Genomic DNA, 20,363 nt, shown 5'->3' with positions numbered 1-20,363 from the left:
CCCATGTTTTCCTCTAAGAGTTTTATAGTGTCTGGTCTTATATCTAGGTCTTTCATCCATTTGGAGTTTATTTTTGTGTCTGGTGTCAGGGAGTGTTCTCATTTCATTCTTTTCCATGTGGCTGTCTAGTGTTCCCAGCACCACTTATTGAAGGGGCTGTTTTTCTTCATTGTATAGTCTTGCCTCCTTTGTCATAGATTAGTTGGCTGTAGGTGTATGGGTTTAATTCTGGGCTTTCTACTCTGTTCCACTGATCTCTATTTCTGTCTTTGTGCCAGTACCATACAGTTTTAATGATTGTTGCTTTACAGTATAGTCTGAAGTCAGGGAGCCTGATTCCTCTAGCTCCATTGTTTTTTGCTTTTTTAAAACAACATTTTTTCTTGGAGTTCCCTTCATGGCTCAGTGGTTGATGAACCCAATTAGGATCCATGAGGATGCAGGTTTGATCCCTGGCCTCGCTCAGTGGGTTAAGGATCCAGCATTGCCGTGAGCTGTGGTGTAGGTCGCAGATGTCATGGCTCGGATCCCAAGTTGCTGTGGCTGTGGCATAAGCAGCCAACTATAGCTCTGATTGGACCCCTAGCCTGTGAATTTCCATATGCTGTGAGAGTGGCCCAAAAAAGGAAAACAAAAACAAAAACATTTTATCTTCATTACCATCCTAATGGGTGTGAGGTAGTTGTTTTGATTTACTTTTTCCTTTTTTTTTGTCTTTTTTTGCCATTTCTTGAGCTGCTCCCTCGGCATAGGGAGGTTCCCAGGCTAGGGGTCTAATCAGAACTGTAGCCGCCGGCCTATGCCAGAGCCTCAGCAATGCAGGATCTGAGCCGCGTCTGCAACCCACACCACAGCTCACGGCAACACCGGATCGTTAACCCACTGAGCAAGGCCAGGGACCGAACCCGCAACCTCATGGTTCCTAGTCGGATTCGTTAACCACTGCGCCACAACGGGAACTCCCTGATTTGCTTTTTCCTAATCAGTAATGACACTCAATGACTTTTCATGTGCCTTTTGGCTATTTGCATATTTTCTCTGTAGAATTGTCTATTCAAGTCCTTCACTCGTGTTTTAACCAAGTGGCTTTGTTGTTGTTGATTCATAAGTTCTTTATGTATTCTTTTTTTTTTTTTTCTTTTTACAGCTGCACCTGCAGCATATGGAAGTTCCCAGCTAGGGGTCGAATTGGAGCTATAGCTGTCAGCCTACACCACAGCCACAGCAACACGGGATCCAAGCCACATCTGTGACCTTCACAGCTCACAGCAACGCCAGATCTTTAACCCACTGAGCAAGGCCAGGGATCGAACCCGAATCCTCATGGATCCAAGTCAGGTTCGTTAACTGCTGAACTACGAAAGGAACTCCCTTCTTTGTGTATTCTTGGTATTAAACTCTTATCGGTGTATGTTTATAATTATTTTCTCCCGTTCCATAGGTCGCCTTTTCACTCTGTTGATAGTGTCCTTTGAGGCACAAAAGGTTTTCGTGTGGATAAAGTCCAATGTGTTTATTTATTTATTTATTTATTTAGCCTTTTCTGGGGCCGCTCCCGTGGCACATGGAGGTTCCCAGGCTAGGGGTTGAATCGGAGCTGCAGTCACCGGCCTACGCCAGAGCCACAGCAACGCGGGATCCGAGCCACGTCTGTGACCTACACCACAGCTCACGGCAACGCTGGATCCTTAACCCAGTGAGCGAGGCCAGGGATCAAACCCTCAACCCCATGGTTCCTAGTCGGATTCACTAACCACTGCGCCACGACGGGACCTCCTGATGTGTTTATTTTTCACATTTGTTGCCTGTGCTTTTGGTATCACGTCCAGGACGTCCCTGCCAAATCCAACGTCCTGAAGTTTTCCCGTGTGTTTTCTTCTGAGAGTTTCATTGTGCCAGTTCTCACGTTTGGGTCTTTGGTTTTTGAGGTATCGTTTGTATATGGCACAAGGTACACAGACCTTGGTTCAGTTTTTTTGCATGGAATATCTGGTCTTCCCAGCATCATCTGTTGAAAAGACTGCCCTTTCCCCACTGAATGGTCATAGCGCTTTCGTCAAAAATCGCTTGGCCGCATATGTGAGGCTGTATCCACGAGCTCTCTATTCTCTTTCGCTGGTCTATAGACTGTTTTGGGGCCCCCTCCCACTGTTTTGGTTATGGATGCTTTGTGGTAAGTTCTGAAATCGGAAAACGCATCCTCAAGCTTTGTTCATTTTCACCGTTGCTTGGGCTGTGGGGGGGTCCCTTGAGATCCCACATGAATTTCTGGATGGGTTTTTCTCTCTCCGTAAAGTGGGCCTTTCCTACGCCATGTGGAGGACACGCACAGATGAGCACAGCGCCCGGAAGGACACGCGGGGACACAGGGAGGCAGCCCAGACCAGCATGGTGGCTGCTGGGGGCAGGTGGGGCACCAGGAGTGGGAGACACAGGGCCCTTCTGTCACTGGAGGGACCTGGGAGCTCCTGCTTGAGCCCTTCCCCGGGGGCCAAGCGACCCTCCCCACCCACGGTGACCTTCCCCGCCGGGGGTGACCTTCCCCGCCGGGGGTGACCTTCCCACCGGGGGTGACCTTCCCGCCGGGGGTGACCTTCCCTGCCAGGGGTGACCTTCCCGCCAGCGGTGGACAGGAGCGCAGGACTTACCGGGCTCTGGGCGTCCGGGGACCCGGGGGCCTTGCGCCTCGCCAGCTCCTGCACGTAGTTGTGCACATCGGGGCCGAAGCAGTCGGCCTCGTAGAAGGCGCTGCACCAGCCGGGGCAGCAGCTCTGGAAGGCCGCCGGGCCGGGGTTCACGCGCGGGCCGCCCTCTGCGGGCCTGGCCGGCTGGGCCACCGCCTCAGAACCCGAGGCCGGGTCCCCGCCCGCCTCGGGCCGCGGCTCCTTCCCGGCTTTTACCGACTTCTGAGGCCGAAACGCCACCTCGAAGTTGCCCCGTGAGCGCTCGTCCGAGTCTGCCTCCGGCTTCTCCTTCCCTGGACAGAGGAGAGGAGGATCACAGCGGCCACACTGGCCCCGGGGGGGTCCACCTCCGGTTGTTTCCCAAGAGGGGACCCGTCCAAGAGGGGCCAGGCGGCCGCCCCGCTCTGGAGGGGCTGCGAAGACCCCCGGGGGCGCCCGGCCCCTGGCCTTGCCCAGAGGGGCTGCCGCGCGGGCAGGGTCGCGCGAGCCCCGAGGGACCCTGGAGCTGGCCACAGACAAGGCAGAGAGGTCCCCACGCTGCTTCCGAACTTCCGGAGCCCACACACGGTGTGTGTGTGTGTGTGTGTGTGCGTGTGTGCACGTGTGTGAGGGTGATTGTAAATCCCTAAATCTACGAATCTAAAGTCGTGTCTCACTCCGACCAGATTTCGGGAAATGATAAAGACCCCAGGTGCCAGGGCGTCCTGGGCTCCAGCTCCAGGAAAAGGCGCCTCAGGGGCTTTCAAGGGCTCCTTTCCAGAGAAGATGCCAAAACCCCCCATCACCAAGCTGCGGCCAGCAATTCCAGGCAGCACGTGCCTCCCCATGCCCCCAGCCCAAGGCCACCTGGGCTTGCCGACCACCTGCTGGCCTGGGGAGAACGCCCCCTTCACAGAACAGACCCCCCTGCCCTGGGGACCCTGGAGGGACAAGGGGAGCCTGGCCCCGAAGTTCTCAGCCCAGACCCCACGTGGCTTACCCGCCCCGAGAGGAGAGGGCCGTCTGCTGGATGGCGAGCCGCTATGCAGAGCGCTGGGCCCGTCATCACCGTCGGGCTGTGAGCCGGCCTCCTCAGAAGTGCTGCCACAGAATGCAGGACGCTGCAGGCCTCCCTGTGACCTCCCCCACATAGCACGGCTTTCCCCTGAGAGAGAGGTGGGGGCCGGCCTCCCACACCTCGGGGACAGCCTGGCCGCAGGCCGCAAGCTGCTTGGACGTGGGCCCTTTGGCAGAGGACTTTTTGGCCTTCATTTCTCGGGGCCCCCAGGCGATTCCCCCAACGCTCAGCTGGGGTGGAGGGGGGTGTGCGCCGCCTCTCTGCATGGGGTGTTGGGGTGCTCAGGCCCACAGGCACGCTCAAGCTCCTCCAGCAAAGCTGGGTGATCGCCTGTCGCGTGGCCCAGGGTGCCGGGGCTGCTGTGGGCTCCGCGGGCCTGGAGTCAGCGTGCCCAGGGCCACGCCCACCCACATGGCCTTCTGCAGCCCCTGGGGAAGGGCTGGATGTCAGGAGGGCTGGGGGAGGGAGCTGGAGGGGGAAGCTCCCTGTCCCCCTTCCTCCTGCAGCTGTCTGACCACCAGGAGGGAGCAGCCCCCAGGTGGGGGCTGTTCCCTGGGGGGCATCCTCCCCGCCTCCCCCAGCCTCCTGACCTGGTCCCAGGGAGGGGCTGTACCTCCTACACCCTGTGACCCCGCGGCGCCTTCCTGCCCAGAGGAGCTGCAGCCTGAAGGGGGAGCTTTGGGAGCAGAGGGGTTGGGCCCGAAATCGGGCCTGATCCGGGGGGCGGGGAGTGGCCGGGGGCAGGAGATCCCTCTGGGGCCCAGCGGGGGTGGGGAAGGGGCGGCGGGAGGGGCTCGTACTTCTCCGAGGGCGCGGTCCTCCCGTTCACCACCCGGAACAGGCTCTGCAGCAGCTTCTCCCCCCAGTAGAGGTCACAGAACTTCTCCGATATGGCCCCACAGAAAGTGGCGTAGGTGAGGTCTTTCAAGGCGTAAATGTACTCCCCTGAGTCAGCAAAAAACCCCGACAGGGTCCGTCAGAGCTGGGGAGCACTCCTGTGGGCCCCCGGGCTCAGGAGCTGGCGGGCCGGGCGCGCGGCCAGAGGGCAGTGTTCTGAGATCCTCTTCCCGCAGGGCCGAGGCTGCCCTGCAGGACGGATGGCCTGCCCCTGGCGGGCTCCGCTCTGCCCGCCCTGTGCAGAGACAGGCGGGGGCCCTCCTCTCCGTGACCTCCCCCTGCAGGGCGCCCCCCACAGCCTGTGCGGTCCTGGGGCTTCTCTGGGGCCCCGTGGCCGGCGGTACCCATGATCAGAGCCTCCAGCCCGTTGTCCAGGTAGCCGTCAAAGGCAAACTCCTCCCGGATGAGGCGTGTGGCCTCCTGCAGCGATGGGCAGGCTGTCCCCTTTGGGAGGGGTGCAGTGTCCAGGCTGGACGGACAGAGCTTGCGGTCTGCTGGCTGGGGCCGCTCGGGGTGACCTTCTGGGGCCTGGCCTTCCTGCTCCCTGACAGGGGTCCCCCTGGGGCTGTCTGGATTCACTGTGGCCGGGGAGGGGCCCCGTGGGGCTGATGGGGGAACCTCGGGCTCCTGGTCTGGGCCGGGGGCAGCCTTACTCCTGGGCGGCTGGGCTGCAGGGTGTGGGCTGAGAGGGGTGGCGGGGGGCCCTGGGGGGCAGGGCCCGAGGCCTCCGGGGGCTCCGCTGGGGATGGGCTCCTCTGGGCCTCGCTCTGGGGATGGCCTCTGGGCCTTCAGGGATGGGGCAGGGGCTGAGCGCTTGGGCGTCGCCAGTGATGCCCTCTCGGGTGGGCTGGCTGGGACAGGGGGTGGGGGGCAGGGGGGCCCCTGGGCTGCATCTCTTGGCACTGACTCTCTGAGGGGGTCTGGGGGGCCAGGCTCTGGCTGGTCCAGGGTCTTCAGGCCAGTGGCCGCTCCGTGGGCCTCAGGAGTTGGCTTCCCGTCACCCACCCGGTCCAGCCAGCCTCTCCCCTCCTCCGGCCCCATGGACAGGGCGAGCGAGTCCCTGTGAGCAGAGAGAGGAGAGCGTCTCAGAGGGGCCAGGACCCCACAGCCCCCGGTGGGGGTACTCACCTGTCGACACCCGTGTCTGGAGTGAGAACGATGGGCTTATAGTGAGTGGCCTCAGAGGTGAAGGCTGCTGGCAGCAACGTCGCCGCTTGGAGGCAGGAGGGCTGGCTGGGCACCGGCCCCTGCATGGCGACAAGGCTGGTGTCGCTGCTGACCCGCATGAAGCCTGGGGACAAACATGGGGTGAGCAGGACGGGTACCGGCGTTTAGAGGGGGATGCTTAGTGGGGGATGCTGGCCTCGGTGTGGGGTGCTGAGTTAGTGTGGGGTGCTGACTCAGTGTGGGGTGTGCAGGGTGGGTGCTGTCTTAGAGGGGTGCTGACTTGAAGGGCCTGGGAAGCCTCCCTCAGAGGCACTGGGTGGAAGGGCGACCCCAAGGAGGAGGCCTGAGGAGGGACCTGGGTCCAGGGCTGCCCCGGAGCTGGGAGGGTGGGCGCTCGGGGTGGGTGGGGCTGGTGTGATGAAAAGGCCTGAAGAGCCTGGGGCAGGCCTGCGGGGCAAGGCCTTCTCAGGCAGCAGGATGGGCCGCTGAGGGGGAGGGGGCGGGAGGAGAACTGGGGTGGGCAGAGCACAGACCCAGGAGGGGCGTGGGAGCAGAGGCAGGGTCCAGCTGCCCGCTGCGGCTGCTGGCGAGCCGGGAGGATGGAGGGAGGCCTGAGCCAGGATTCAGAGCAGATGGGTGGTGGGTGAGGAGCCAGGCAGCTGGTGCCAATGCTGGCCACACCCTGGTGTCCGGTGCCCACTCAGGGCTGGATGTCTGGAGGCAAAGTCTGGTGGGACAGTGGCAGGGCAGTGGTGGCGGGGGGTGCCGGGGCCGGACCTGGGTGGGTGGGGGGCCCACCTGAGCCCTGCCTGGGTGCAGGTGCCTCAACGGGGTTCAGCTCAACCACCGAGAGCGCGTCGTGCAGACCGATGATCTCGTCCTCCTGGTAGACCTGGGGCCGGAGGACACGGGTGCCCTGGTGGAGACGACCTCGGAGGCAGAGGGGACACCGTGGCGCGAGCCCCTGCCTGCGCTGACTTGCGGGGCTGGGATTGCTTCTCTTTGGAATGGGAGCCCCTGGCCAGGTGGCTCCCAATGCAGCGAAGTCCTGGCAGGTTCCTGGGACATCGCGGGCACTGTCTGGGGCCACCCAGAACCCACACTCCCCAAAGATGCCGGTGGGATGGACACGTCCGAGGGACCCTGTTACCGCCTGACGCAGCCCTGCCCGGTCAGCGCGCCAGGGAGCTGACAGGCACTGAGGCCCCGCGGCAGGACCCCAGGACGTGTGCCCGGCCCGTGTGCCCAGTGGCCGACAGAGACCAGCGCTTGGGGCTGTGGGCTTGTGCCAGATGGTGGAAAGCTGAGGAAAGTCGTTAGAGGCTAAGGAGTTATTCGCCGCCTCTGCCCTAAACTCCGCCCGCGTCCAAACACAGACAAGAACAAGGAGCCTCCCTCCCGCCGGGGAAGGAGCAGGGCGCGCAGGGTCCCTTGAAGACTCTGCTTACCTTACAGGTGGACTCCCGCAGGTGGGCTAAGATCTTTCTGCTGTCCATGCCTCGCTGCAGGAGGTAGCCGCTGCAGACCTGAAAGCAGGGACAGGCCACCATTCAGATATGCCGCCACCCTGCGGCCAGGGCCGTCTCTCCTTCTTGGGGAGCCGCGTGCGCCCCTCTGTGGGGGCCTGTGATGAACTTCAGTCTCCAGCTGTCCCTCCTGGCCGCCCTCAGCTGTGTAACAGGGATGCCGGGCTCCCCCTGATTCAGCCTGGAGGACCCTCAGAGGGGTGAGGGATGCCTGCTCCCCTCTGGTGGGGCTCAGGGCAGGGGCCAGAGCTGGGCCCACGACACCCCCACTCCCTCTCTGCCGGTGGAGGCTCGGGACGGTGGGGGAAGCTGGCTGCTGAGCCGCAGACGCTCGCCGCTTGTCCGCAGATGAAACCCTTGCCCTTCCTGGCCCAACGGCAGCGGTCCCGGCCCCTCTGCCCCACAGGCCCCGCCCGGGTCCTGGACCTCAGGCCGGGCCCCCTGCTGCGCAGTTACCTTGATGGCCTCGGCGGCAGACGGCCGCTCCTGGGTGCTGCGTCTGGCCATGTCCAAGAGGAGGGTCTTGAGCCTACGTGGCAGGGCCAGCTTGTGGTCTCGGGGCAGGCTGAACTTGGCTGCCGTCCACAGGACCGCGGCCACACAGTACACGGAGGCCTGGGTGGAGGAGGGGAGGGAGGGCCAGCCGTGCTCAGAGACCCCCTTGCCCCCCTGGGCCTGGAGGCCCCGCCACAGACCCTGAGCCTGGAATCTATGGTGCCCGCAGGTCCAAGCCCTCGCCTGGACCTCCCCAGTTCCCTCTCTTCCCGAGGGCGAGGGTGGCACCTCGGGCAGCCAGAGGCCAGGAGTCCCCGAGATACCGCTGTGCTGCTAAGTGGTGGACAGCAGGCTCCCTGAGCAAAAACGTGGGCCTCTTGGTACGCAGAGCGGTTCGTCACACAACCTGCTGACATGGAGCATGTGCCACACGCACCGGAGACTCATGATGAAAGGGGCGACGCTCTCCTGCAGGCCCGCCGGGTCCACTGCTTCCCGCCCAACGCCCTCCTGGAGATCGGCCCGCGTGGTGGGGCCCCCCCGCTTATCTCCATAAGCCAAAGAAAGGGGAACCTGGCCGCGGCTCCGAGTCGGGCGACAGTGGCTGAGACCCTGCAGGGGTTTCCTGGAGCCTTTGTACCGACAGGACACACTTGGCGCTTTAATCATTCATGTTGCCCCGCCACGTCTAAGTGGACTCAGTTGACAGAACGAGACTCAACCCTGGTTTGAGCATTTGCTGATTTCCGTGGTGTGACGGCTCCTGCCCGGCTTCAAGCTGCCGAGGGGGGCGGTGAAGGGGGCGGGGAGACACCTACACCAGGGCTCATGGCAGCGTCGGATCCTCAACCCACTGAGCGAGGCCAGGGATCAACCCTCAACCTCACGGCTCCTAGTTGGCTTCATTTCCGCTGACGGGAAGTCCTGATTTTCAAATACTGAATCAGCCTTATATCCCTAGAATAAACCCTGCTGGGTTATGGTGTACGATTGCTTTCATATATTGCTGAATTCTATTTGCATATACCTTGTTAAGGATTTTTTTTTCCTTTTAGGGCTGCACCCGTGGCCTATGGAAATTCCCAGGCTAGGAGGTGACGCAGAGCTGCAGCTGCCAGCCTACAGCTCAGCCACGGCAACGCCGGAGCTGACACTCGTCTACGACCTACACTGCAGCTCGTGGCAAGAACAGATCCTTAACCTACCGAGTGAGGTCGGGGTTGACCCTGCATCGTCACGGGTGCTAGTCAGGTTTGCTACTGCTGAGTCCTAACGGGAACGCCCTTGTTAAAAGGATTTTTGCCTTATGTATTTACGAAGGATATTGGTCTTTTTAATACTGGCGTCGTCTGGCTTTGCTCTCAGGGTACTATTAGCTTCATAAAATGGACTGGGAGTGTTTGCTTCTGTTTTCTGTAAAAGATTGTGTAGAACTGGTGATGATTCTTCTTTAAATATTTGGTACGCCACCCCAGGGAAACCATGCTGGCCTAGAGAGTGATTTTTGAGAGTTTAAAAATTGCCAAGTCAATCTTCTCAATAGTTACAGGGCCGTTCAAAGATCTATGTCAGGTTGGGTGAGCTGCGGCAGTGCGTGTTTTAAAGCACCGGTGCGTCTCGTCAGAGTGAATTTCTGGGTGCGGAGCTGTCCGTGGTGCCACCACTCCTCTGCCGCCCGCAGGGTCTGTGCCACTTCCGCCGGGTCCTTCCTGGCATCGGTGACTGCGGCGTCCTTCTCTTTCTGCCCGGTCAGTTTTGCTAGAAGTTTGTTAATTTTATTGGTCTTTTCCGGGAAACAGACCTTCATGCCATTGATCTCCTCACGGCTTTTCTGCTTCACCATCACTGCTTCTTTCTGCTTCGGGTCTCTGCTGGGCTCTTCTTCTTGATTCTGGAGGGAGAAGCTCAGATCACTGAGCTGAGACTTCTCTTCTTTAGCTTTCAGCACACTCTTGCTAGACTTACACCTTAGCATTTCTTTTTTTTTTTTTGTCTTTTTGTCTTTTAGGGCCGCACCCACAGCACATGGAGGTTCCCAGGCCAGGGGTCCAATCCGGCCTCCGCCGGAGCCACAGCAACGCAGGATCCGAGCCGCATCTGCGACCTACACCACAGCTCATAGCAACACCAGATCCTTAACCCACTGCGCGAGGCTAGGGATCGAACCCGAGTCTTCATGGATGCTAGTTGGGTTCGATAACCACTGATCCACAACGGGAACTCCCAAGTATTTCCTTTTTTTGAGTGATGTTTTTTGGCGGGGGCGGGCGGCCTCATTACTGCTGGACAACTCTGGAAGTGCTGACTCTTTCTGAGGCCGCTCTTACACCCCCCTACGCTGGGAGGGCCACTTCCCACTGACTGGTGGGGGTCCCCATTACAGGCTGGGGGTGCTCAGCCTTCTCCGACAGCACCCCCCAAGGCCCCGGAGGCCGCCTTCCTTTGTCCGGAGCGCTGGCTCCAGAGTGTGGGCTTCTGCAGGGCTTGGCTGTGCTGCTGGTGTTTCTCAGCTGCAGCTTCTTTGTCCTCCACGTGCAAAGTGGCAACAACGCCTGCAGCTCTCGGACCATCCACACCTCGGGCAAAGGCCCCCGGCCAGGCCTCCGTCCCCCACCTGCCCATCCTGTCACACTTTCAGATGGCAGGAGGGTTCCCAGGTGAGCTCTGTCGGGGGAGCAGGGAACTTACGTCTCCTCTGCCCTCCCAGAAGCAGAAGCTCCACCTTGTTCTTGAGCATAATTGGTGGTAAGTTTGTACTTTTCTAGTTTTAATAATGGCTTCATTTGACACGCGCCTGCAAACATCCCTGAAAATTTAACCGTGGGCTCTTAACGACCCAGCACGCGGTGCCCAGAGCCGTCCACGCACAAGTCCCTCTGAGCTGACACGGCCGGAGCCACAGCTCTGTCACCCCCCGGGAGGCACCTGCCAGGCAGAGGCTGCCCAGGCCACGGGGCTGCGTTAGAGCTACCCAGACTCTGCTGAGTCCTGACGCTGACCCGACCTCTCCCCTCAACCCCCGCCCCTCAGCGTCTGGACGAAGGGAGTGGGCATGGCGGGGGGGGGGGGGGGGTGGGGGGCGATGGGGAGGGACAGGCAGGGCCCAGGTACCTTTTCCGTCACCAGCTTCTGCTCTGCAACCTCGGGGGCCAGAAAGAACGAGTTGTAAGCACCTGGGAGAGAAAACCCCGGACCCCAGCTGAGCTTCCCCTTCAGCCTCGGCCATCAGTGCTGGAGCACGGCCCTGAGGCTGAGCCACTTACGCACCATTGGCAAGAGGTGGCCGGAACAGCACGGCCCCATCCTCGGCCAGCAGCACGGAGTCCAGGCACAGGTAGGCTGCAGCAGGAGACAAGGGTCAGGGGGCTGGACTCCCGGGCCCAGCTCTCCCGAGGGCCTGCAGAGCCCACGGGGTGGGGCGCCCCCTCTCAGCTACCCCACACCCCGGGTCATCAGGGGATGCCGGACACTGGGGCCCTCGCTGGATGCAGCACAGGGGTGGGGTGCTGGCTCCCCCCTCTCGAGAGGCCCCGGCAGGCTGCCTCCCCCTCACCCCACCGTCTGCGTCCAGGCTGCGGGGGGCATCAGGCTGGCAATGGCCAGGAGCTACAGGAAGAGGCGGGGCCTGAGGGACGTGGGAGGGGGCGGGCGAGGCTGGGTGCCGGTCGGGTGCACCCCACGGGCCTGCGGCTCAAGGGACCGAGGGCAGCCAGGCTGAAGTGTCTCCCTGCCCCTGACGCGCTAAAACGGCAGCGTGGCCTGAGCCCAGTCACGCCGTCTTACAGGACTGAGCTTTGGGGCCACGAAGCGGCATAACAACTAAGATGTCCCCCCCCCATTTTTTGTCCTCTTGGGGACAGCGTCGCCCCTGCTGAGAGAGTGTGGTGAGGGCCGCCACACAGCTCCTGCGCCTCCTCAGCAGGGCCGCTGCTCTAAGGCCCACACTTTGAACCCTCTGACCCCCTGGATCCTGAGACCAGAGCAGATACCCCCGGCTGCCCCCAGCTCAGAGGGTGGACATTCCTGCCTGGCCTCAGGCCGTCCACGCGGCCCGCACTGGCCGTGGATGCAGCCCCTGGGCCCGGCCGGACATGTGGGGGGTGGGCAGGCCGGACCAGGACCCGCAGGAGGGGCATCACCTGGGTGCTCGCCGAGGGTCCGCAGGGTGCTGAGGCACGCGTGGGACAGAGCCCACAGCTCGTACTCCTTGAAGGGCCGGCCCAGCTTGGACAGGAGGTCCTGAAGGGAGACGTCCTGGGGGGGAGGGGCCACGGTCAGGCGGCGGGCACCTCGGAGGGATTTAGGAGGCAGGCACGGGGTGAGCGCCACCTCGAAAACGGCGGCGGGATGGGCCTCCCACACCGCGCTCCGGGCCCAGGCCGCCGGAAGGCCCCGCGTCAGAACGGCAGGTGCTGGGGGCCCGTCTGAGAAATGCTGCAGCTGCGTGGAAAACAGTGTGGAGGCTCCTCAAAGAACGAGGTATAGAGTCACCACGGGAGCCAGCAAGTCCACGCGCATTCCCACTGAAAAGCAGCGCCGTGAGGACGTATTTGCACGTCTGTGTTCAGAGTGCGACTCAGCAGAGCTAAAGCCGGAAGCACCCCCGTGCCCACCGGGGGAGGGCTCAGCGCTGCGTGGCCCATCCGTACAGTGGACTTCATTCAGCCTTAAAAAGGAAGGAAACGCTGACACGTGCTACAACCTGCACGGACCCTGACACGTGGTCAGTGAAATAAGCCCGTCACAGAGGGACAAAGGCTGTCAGATCCCTCTTACGTCAAGGACTGAGGGCAGTCGGGTCCACAGGGACAGAGGGCCGAGGAGAGGTTATTAGGGCTGAGCAGAGCTGGTGTTTAAAGGGGGAAGACGAGAGAGTTCTGGAAATGATGATGGTGACTCCCCCCCCCCGCCCCGCATAAAAACCCCTGAGTCAGAAGCATGGGTTCAGCTGGAAGGGCGTTCTCCACCTGGGGGCTCAGCCACCACCCCTGGACACAGAAGTGTGTTTAGAGGAAAGGTCTTCGCCCCCGACCTCACTCCCTGCTGGGGGTGCAGCCGCCTTGGGCCCCCACCTCCCTCCCCGCCTCACCCAGGCCGTGCCTGGCCAGTGGCACAGGCCCCCTGCCAAGCCTCCTGCTACATGTGGGATTGGAGCAGCTGCCATGAACCCAGGATGAGACCCAGAGGAGCTCTGGGTCCCTGGCTCTGGAGCAGCGTGATGCCCAACAGGCAGCGGCCTGTGTGGGAGCCAAGGTCCGGGTGGGCCCTGATCCCGCGAGGCCTTTGGGGCAGGAAAGCCTGGTGGTTAAGCCCATGGGACTTCCCGGGTGGCACAGCAGGCTGAGGATCCAGAGGGATCACTGCTGGGTCATGGGCTTAATCCCTGGCCTAGGAGCTTTCACATACCGTGGGCGCGGCCGAAAAAAGAGACCACAGCTGGGCTCCTGGTCAGCTCTGCCCTCAGCAACCACCCAGCCTCGCACTGCGGCCCCTGGCCTCCAGCCCTTTCTGGGCCATCCGGGAGGCTGGTGGGCGAGTTGGAAGGCGGCAGAGTCCAGGCTCAAGCCTGAGATTTCCTCCCAGTGCGTGGGCGCTCCCTGTACATTCATGGGGCCGTGTGGGTGGATTCGGGGAGGCTGCCGGGTGCCCTGGGCTGATGATGGAAGGCACGCGGGCATCCGCCACGTGTTGGTGTGCTGGGATCTCCAGGATGGACTTCCCTTTTATTTATTTTTAAATTTTAATTTTTTTTTCTTTTTTTAGGGCCGCCCTCGCGGCATATGAAGGTTCCCAGGCTAGGGGTCTCATCAGAGCTACAGCTGCCGGCCTCCACCACAGCTACAGCAACGCGGGATCCGAGCTGCGTCTGCGACCTACACCACCGCTCACGGCAATGCCAGATCCTTAGCCCACTGAGCAAGGCCAGGGATCGAACCCGCAACCTCATGGTTCCTAGTTGGATTCATTTTCACTGTCACAACGGGAACTCCTGGACTTCCCTTTTCAAGTAACCATACTTTTCATGTAAATAACCCTCAAGTGCTTATCAGGATATGAATAAAAATACATCAGAGTCCGTCCTCCCCTTTGACCTCTGGGTCAGCACAGCGTGGTGGGGAGGAGGCTTGTGGAGGCAGCGCTGCCCCACAGAAACACGTGGGTTCAGGCCGCGGAGCCCCAGGCGGCTCTGTCCAGGGGCTTCCGGGACGCACCTTCGCTGGGCGACTTGTCTTCTGCCCACAGGAGGGCTGAGAGCTGCGGGCCACTCAGGTGACCCATGGTCACACTGAGAACATCCCAAACCTCCAGGACACTGGAAGGAGTCCTCTGTCCCTCTCAGCTGTCCTGACAACCTCTCCTTGGCTTTCTGTCCCTGTCCTTCAAGGGGACAGCGCCAGGTCTGCGAGACCCCGCCCCCCATGGGGGAGGCCACGCCCTCCCGCGGAGACCCCGCCCCCGGGCCTAGAAGCCCCTCTCCCACTCCAACCCTTCCGACGAGGATGCTTGCCGGAGGCTTTCAATCGAGGACCAAGCTTGGCAGGGGGACACCCTCAACCGCATTCCAGTTTCTAACCTAAAGTCACGAGAGGAAGTCGCTGGAGCCCCTGAGTGCCAGGACTGGGCAAGCAGCGCCCAGAAACAGCCCCGCTGGACTCCCCCCCCTCCCCCGCCCCCCGGGAAGACTGCTCCCTGTGCAGCTCGCAATCGGGAAGAAAACCTAAACCCAGCAGAGACGCCTGGCTTCGCGCAGGGGTGAGGCCGGCGGGCGCTGCAGGCTAGAGGGGCCGCTGCGCTCTGGGAGACCGGGTGCCACCTCCAGGGAGGCCGCGGGGAGGCGCTGCGGCCCGGGGACCACGCCTGGGGCACCGCAGGCACCCAAGCTGTATTCACAGCTTCCTTCAGCACAGGAAGGGAGTGAAGGCTGAGGCCGCCTTCCCGGCAGAAAATGACCAGCGCTCGTCAAGAACCTGAGCCTGCGGAGCGCCGCGCGCGTGTCTGTGCGCGCGTGTCTGTGCGCTCGGGCGCAGGCTCCTTCCCGGCCATGCGATTGCGGTCACCCACCTGCTCCGTGGCCGCGCTGCCTGGCTCCCCAGCTCTGGCTCGAATCTCATCATCAGCCTCGGGAGTCCTTGGGTCTCTGCTTGCATCTCGAGGGTCCTCGGAACTGGGCAGGGGTCTCTCCTCCGTGGGACCCCGGCTGGGCACCCCCGCCCCCCGCTCCTCGCTGCAGCCCTCGCCTCTGGCCCCCTGCTCCTGGAGCCTCTGCTCTCGATTGGGCCACAGCGGCTGGAAGCTGGAAGGGCCATTTATCCCTTCTGGAAGGGCCTTCTTGGGGTCAGGAGGGAAGAATTCCGATGCAGGCAGCTGGGTTTCCACGCTGGTCAGCGTCAGGCTGAGGGGGCTGGTCTCAGGGCCGTCGCCATCCGGCGGGAGCCGGGGGAGTGTCTGCACTTTCCGCAGGCGGCTTCTCTCCGGGAAGCCCGTGTCCTGGTCACCTGGTGGCCTCTGGGCGTCCAGGATGAGGCGGGCCACCCTCTCTGGGGCCAGCCCCTCCTGGCCGGGGCTTTCACCGTTTCTCACAGGGGCCGACAGCAGAGACTTGGCAGGCAGGGTCCTTGGGTGCTCTGGGCCTTCTCTGGCTGGGGTCTGGGGCGGGCCCTCTGGGGCAGGTGTGGCCTCTGGGTCAGCAGGGCAATCCCCCGGCTGCCTCTTTGGCCCCCCACTTCTTGGAGTGAGTCTCCCCCTCCAGGTGCTCTCACTGACATCTGGCAAAAGCAAGACGTGATTACTGCCCAGGAACAGCCAGGAGGGCCTCCCCCTGCGACCCCACCCCCACCCCCATGGCTGCCAGCGAATCCAGCTCCTGCAGGACCCCGAGACACCCACCCCCAGCACACAGACCCTCGGCCCAGGGCCCTTCCTCACTAGCAGCCCGGCAACATCCTCCTTTGCCGCCTTCATCTCATCTTCCAGGCGATGCATGAGTCTCGGAAAGCTCCCGCCCCCACCCCCCTCCAGGATGGGCTTCCCACAGGGCATCCTGAGGCCTGTCTAATCATCTCATCCAAAAAAACCACTTCCTTTTACTCTTATAATTACACAAGTGATAGTCCCCGAAGGAACACATTAAATCTGGCTGCAGGCGCCCTGGTCCTGAGCGCAGTATTCCCCATGCCTGTGTCTGTGCGAGCCGCCCTAGGGAGCCGCGCCCTTCCCGGTGGCCTGCAGCCCCCTACCACAGTGTGAACACCCCCTCTGCTGTTCGACGCGCACCAGCTGCCGCCTGGTGCTGCAGCTTCGCAAACACCCACTTGGTGGGAAATGCCGCTGGCGTGGCAGGGGAGGGGGCCCTCCACGTCTCCCCCCAGGGCCCTCCGGACTGGCGCTGCCAGCCAAGCGCAGAGCAGATGCTGGCATTTGTTCAAAATGCCACCTGAGATCACGCCTCGTGAGCTGCGAACATCTCAGATGCTTCAGCAACAGCCTGAGTGCTGGGGAAGGAAGTGCCCGTGAGGGCGGTGGCTGTGAAACAAGCAGTGGCCACGCACGCGAGCGCCCACAGACTAAGACGTGACCAGACCTGAGGGCAGCCACGTCTCAAGGTGACCTGCTGCTCATCTCCACCTGCGGGTCAGAGCATGTGAGTGTGGGCACATCTGTACACGTATCTGTGTGTGGGGGGAGCGTGTGGGGCGTGTGCTGCGTGTGGACGTGCGTGTGCCTGCCCTGGGAGTTTGCGGTCTCCGTAGGTGCGGCGGAGTTTGCACATGCGTGTTTCTGTGTGTGCTGTGGGGGCACGCGTCATCTGCTGTGCGGGTGGGTGTGGGTGTCTGCGTGCTGTGCGCGGGCACCGGTGCGAGCGTGTGCACGTGATCGCGCCAATGCCGGCACGTCCGCGTGCGGAGGCTCGTCTGCACGGGCACCCACCTTGGAATGCGCCGAAGGACTCGATGGACAGCACCCTCCTCCCGGCGGCCGAGAGGCTCCGGCACAGGCGGCAGGACGAGGCAGGCTGCAGCTTCTCCTCGCACAGCGCCACGATGCTCTGCGGGAGCCAGCGCTCAGCCCTGACCCGCCTCCCCGTCCGCCCCCTCTAGCCTGCGGGATATCGGGGCGGTGTGCAGGGAGGACGGAAAACCACAGGTGCTGTTCCATCCGTGACAATTGTAAGGGACACCTCTCAGAGCCGACACGTAGAATGAAAAAGTCAAGTCCTCATTTAAACCAAATGCATGGCCACCAGGGCCCGGGGCTGGCGGGGGTGGGGGTGGGGGAGCCGGGCAGAGTGGGCTGGTGGGGGCCCTGGGTACGCACAGCGCGTGCGTGGGCATGTGGGCCTGGGGTGCGTAGGGGGCGCGGGTCTCGCCTAGGGGTTGGCCTTCCCGCTTACCTGGAGGTCGGGCCGGTCCCTTGGGTCCTCTGCCTGCATCTGGCCCAGCAGCGCCTCCAGGTCTTGGCTCAGCTTGGGCTCGGCCTCGGGCTCCGTCACATACTCGAGGGCTGCCTTCAGCGTGGCCCCCAGGGAGTAGATGTGAGCCTGTGGCAACAAAGAGCCTGCTAGGGCTGTGGGGCGTGGCCTCGCTGCTTCCAGGGCAGCATCTGTCCCCACGAGCTCTGGAGACCCGCACCTGTGCTTTCTGGGGCCAAGGGCGAGGAGGTGGCACCTCCCCATACCGGCTGGGGCAGCCCCACTCGGAAGGTCCTGGAGGGGCCACTGCTGCCAAGGCCATCCCAGGACAGGGAGTCAGGCTTCATCCCAGGACAGGGAGTCAGGCTTCAACCCAGGACAGGGAGTCAGGCTTCATCATCCCCAGTTTACCGAAGGGAAGCTGAGCCCAGAGAGGTTCAGGAACCTGCCCAGGGCCACACAGCCAGGCGGGAAGGAGACGGTGAGGGCCCTGGACTGTGTGACTGCAGAGAGGCAGGTCGCACAGCTCAGGAGTAGAGGCTGGCTCTCCAAGGCTGATGCTCCCTTGTCCCCAGGGGTGTGTCTCCCACCTCCAGCCCTCCGCCCACTCAGGTCCAGGGTCAACAGCCTATCCTGGGACAGACCCAGATGGCCAAGTTGTGGGATCCCGGCCAGCCTGGCCTTCTCCCTGGGCAGCCCAGCGCCCTGTGAAGGACAGCTTGCCTGGCTTGTCACGTGACCCTCCGGCCCACCTTCCCAGTCCGTGCTCAGGTCTGGGACCACCAGCTCTTGCAGCCCTACAATTAGGGCCGCTTGGTTCCCACTGGCCACCAGGCTGAGACATCTTCTCTCTCCTGACCCATCTCTCTGCCAAAGTCTGTCCCGGGAGCTGGCACGTGGGGTCCACCCCTTGCCACTCAGGGCAGCTCCCATGTGTGGCAGTTCTGACCAGTGCTGTGGCTGATGTCCTCACGCGGACGCCTTTGTGTGTTCCCCTTACACTCCCGAAGGCTCAGCCCCACAACATTACACCCGCCGGCAGTTTGGTCACGGCTGAGGGGCACCCTTCGCGAGTGACCGGTGGGCATTCGTGCACTACCGCAGGGCGCGGCCACTGCAGCTCCCCCAGCCTTGGTGTCTCCAGCCGATCTGCATTTCTGTGTTGATGCATGAGAGCGGCCGTCTGTTCACGTCTATTTGCTGATTTGCTTTTTCCTCTCACGCCCTGTCATGGGCTTGCGAATTTCTCCGTGGAGCTGCTGCCGGTTTGGGGTGCTCTCCTGGCACATGAGGGGCTGATCCCTGGTCTGTGTGTCACACACATGCTCTCTCTGTCACTTATCTTTTAACTTTGTTCATGTGTCTTCTGACGTTCAAAAATGCTAATGTTTAATTTGTGACACTGGGTAATTTTTTCTTTATTGGCTCCTTAGAAGGACCTTCCCTAGCCCAAGAGGATAAAAACAGCATTTACTGCTGTTTTCCCAATATTTTGATTACGTCAAAACATCCAGCTCTAATCCATTTGGAATCTGTCTTTACGCTGGCAGGCTGGAGTGACTGGTTTGTCTCCTTGCTGCTGGCGAGCCACCTCCTGGCATCGTTAGAGAAGAGCCCGCTCTGTCCCCCGAGCCCTCGTCCATGCTGCCCTCGGCTCCGCAGGGCCCCGGGCACTGGCTGACCTCTTCTCTGCTTACATGGGTCTGCGTCTGTGACCTCTGTTCAGACTGGGCTATTTTAATGATGGTGGCTTCAGAGCACATTTGCATGTCTGGAGGACAAAGGGCCCTTCATTTCCCCCCCAAAGTTTGATTATTTTCACATCTGTCTGGCTAAAAAAAAAATATATGTATATATAATACATAAACATTAAAAAATATAATACATAAAATACATATTTTATATAAAATGCAAATATAAAAATATAAAACATATATTTACATAAATAGATATAAACATATATTTTGTGTAATATATATACGAATTCCCCCATTCCTATTTTATTTTATTTTTTTTGCTTTTTTTTAGGGCCACACCTGTGGCATATGGAGGTTTCCAGGCTAGGGGTCGAAGCGGAGCTACAGCTGCTGGCCTACGCCACAGCCACAGGAACGCCAGATCCTAGCCGGGTCTGCGACCTACACCACAGCTCACAGCAATGCGGGATCCTTAACCCACCAGGGATTGAACCTGCAACCTCATAGTTACTAGTTAAAGCCATTTCTGCTGTGCCACAATGGGAACTCCCCCCATTCCTATTAAAAAAAAAAAACAGGAGTTCCCGTCGTGGCGCAGTGGTTAACAAATCCGACTAGGAACCATGAGGTTGCGGGTTCGGTCCCTGCCCTTGCTCAGTGGGTTAACGATCCGGCGTTGCTGTGAGCTGTGGTGTAGGTTGCAGACGCGGCTCGGATCCCGCGTGGCTGTGGCTCTGGCGTAGGCTGGTGGCTACAGCTCCGATTCGACCCCTGGCCTGGGAACCTCCATATGCCGCGGAAGCGGCCCAAAGAAATAGCAAAAAAAAAAAAAAGACAAAAAAAAAAAAAACAAAAAAACAAACCAAAATGGTTGCGATTTTATCGAAAGAGCCCTGACACTGAAGAATTTGGGAAGGACCAATGTTATGCAAAATAAAAGACTTCGGACGTTGGCAAGACGGCTGTCCCAGCTTGTATCCCCCTCACGACAACCTGGCATTCGCCTACGGACAAAGGCTCCTCTGTGGGAGCTGTGGATCCAGCAAAACATGCCACGGGGCCTGGCAGGGGTCTTGCCCAGCTGTGTATCAGGTAAGAGGCAGACAGACTTCTGTCCCGGTTGTGGATGGACAAGTAGGAAAAAAGCACTCGATAAATAAAATTTCAAATAAAGGCAGAGACATTACAGCTGATACGACGGAAACACAAAGGACCATAAGAGACCACTGTTCATACACCAACAAATTGGATAAGCTAGGACAAACGGATCAATTCCTAGAAACACACAATTATATCACCTGAATAAACAGATAACCTGAACAGACTATCACCAGTAAGGAGGTTGACGCAGTAATCAAAAACCTCTCAACAAAGAAAAGCCCACGACTAGATGAGGTCACTGGGAAATTCTACCAAGCATTTAGTTAAAGA

General features: G+C 60.8%; 1 protein-coding gene across 3 annotated transcripts in view; it reads right to left on the bottom strand.

Annotated features, from left to right (window-relative positions):
- KNDC1 (kinase non-catalytic C-lobe domain containing 1) overlaps nt 1–20,363 on the bottom strand; it is a 55,117-nt gene that overhangs the window by 17,004 nt on the left and 17,750 nt on the right. For 2 of the 3 annotated variants that reach the window (XM_047761359.1, XM_047761358.1), the window contains exons 4-17: nt 17,218–17,364; nt 16,755–16,872; nt 14,889–15,592; nt 11,966–12,080; nt 11,094–11,165; nt 10,938–10,999; nt 7,788–7,946; nt 7,254–7,331; nt 6,604–6,697; nt 5,767–5,929; nt 4,983–5,698; nt 4,542–4,686; nt 3,664–3,764; nt 2,649–2,977 (exon numbers count right to left, since the gene is read on the bottom strand). In XM_047761359.1, coding sequence (XP_047617315.1) covers nt 2,649–2,977; nt 3,664–3,764; nt 4,542–4,686; nt 4,983–5,698; nt 5,767–5,929; nt 6,604–6,697; nt 7,254–7,331; nt 7,788–7,946; nt 10,938–10,999; nt 11,094–11,165; nt 11,966–12,080; nt 14,889–15,592; nt 16,755–16,872; nt 17,218–17,364 — 3,003 coding nt within the window. Of the gene's footprint in view, nt 1–1,732; nt 2,307–2,648; nt 2,978–3,663; nt 3,765–4,541; nt 4,687–4,982; nt 5,699–5,766; nt 5,930–6,603; nt 6,698–7,253; nt 7,332–7,787; nt 7,947–10,937; nt 11,000–11,093; nt 11,166–11,965; nt 12,081–14,888; nt 15,593–16,754; nt 16,873–17,217; nt 17,365–20,363 lie in introns of those variants that run through there. The other variant, XM_047761360.1, reaches the window with a different exon arrangement.

This window comes from Phacochoerus africanus, chromosome 15 (assembly GCF_016906955.1).
Source record: "Phacochoerus africanus isolate WHEZ1 chromosome 15, ROS_Pafr_v1, whole genome shotgun sequence".
Taxonomy (NCBI): Eukaryota; Metazoa; Chordata; class Mammalia; order Artiodactyla; family Suidae; genus Phacochoerus; species Phacochoerus africanus.
The sequence above is the reverse complement of the archived record's forward strand: the minus strand, read 5'-3'. Positions and strand labels throughout refer to the sequence as shown.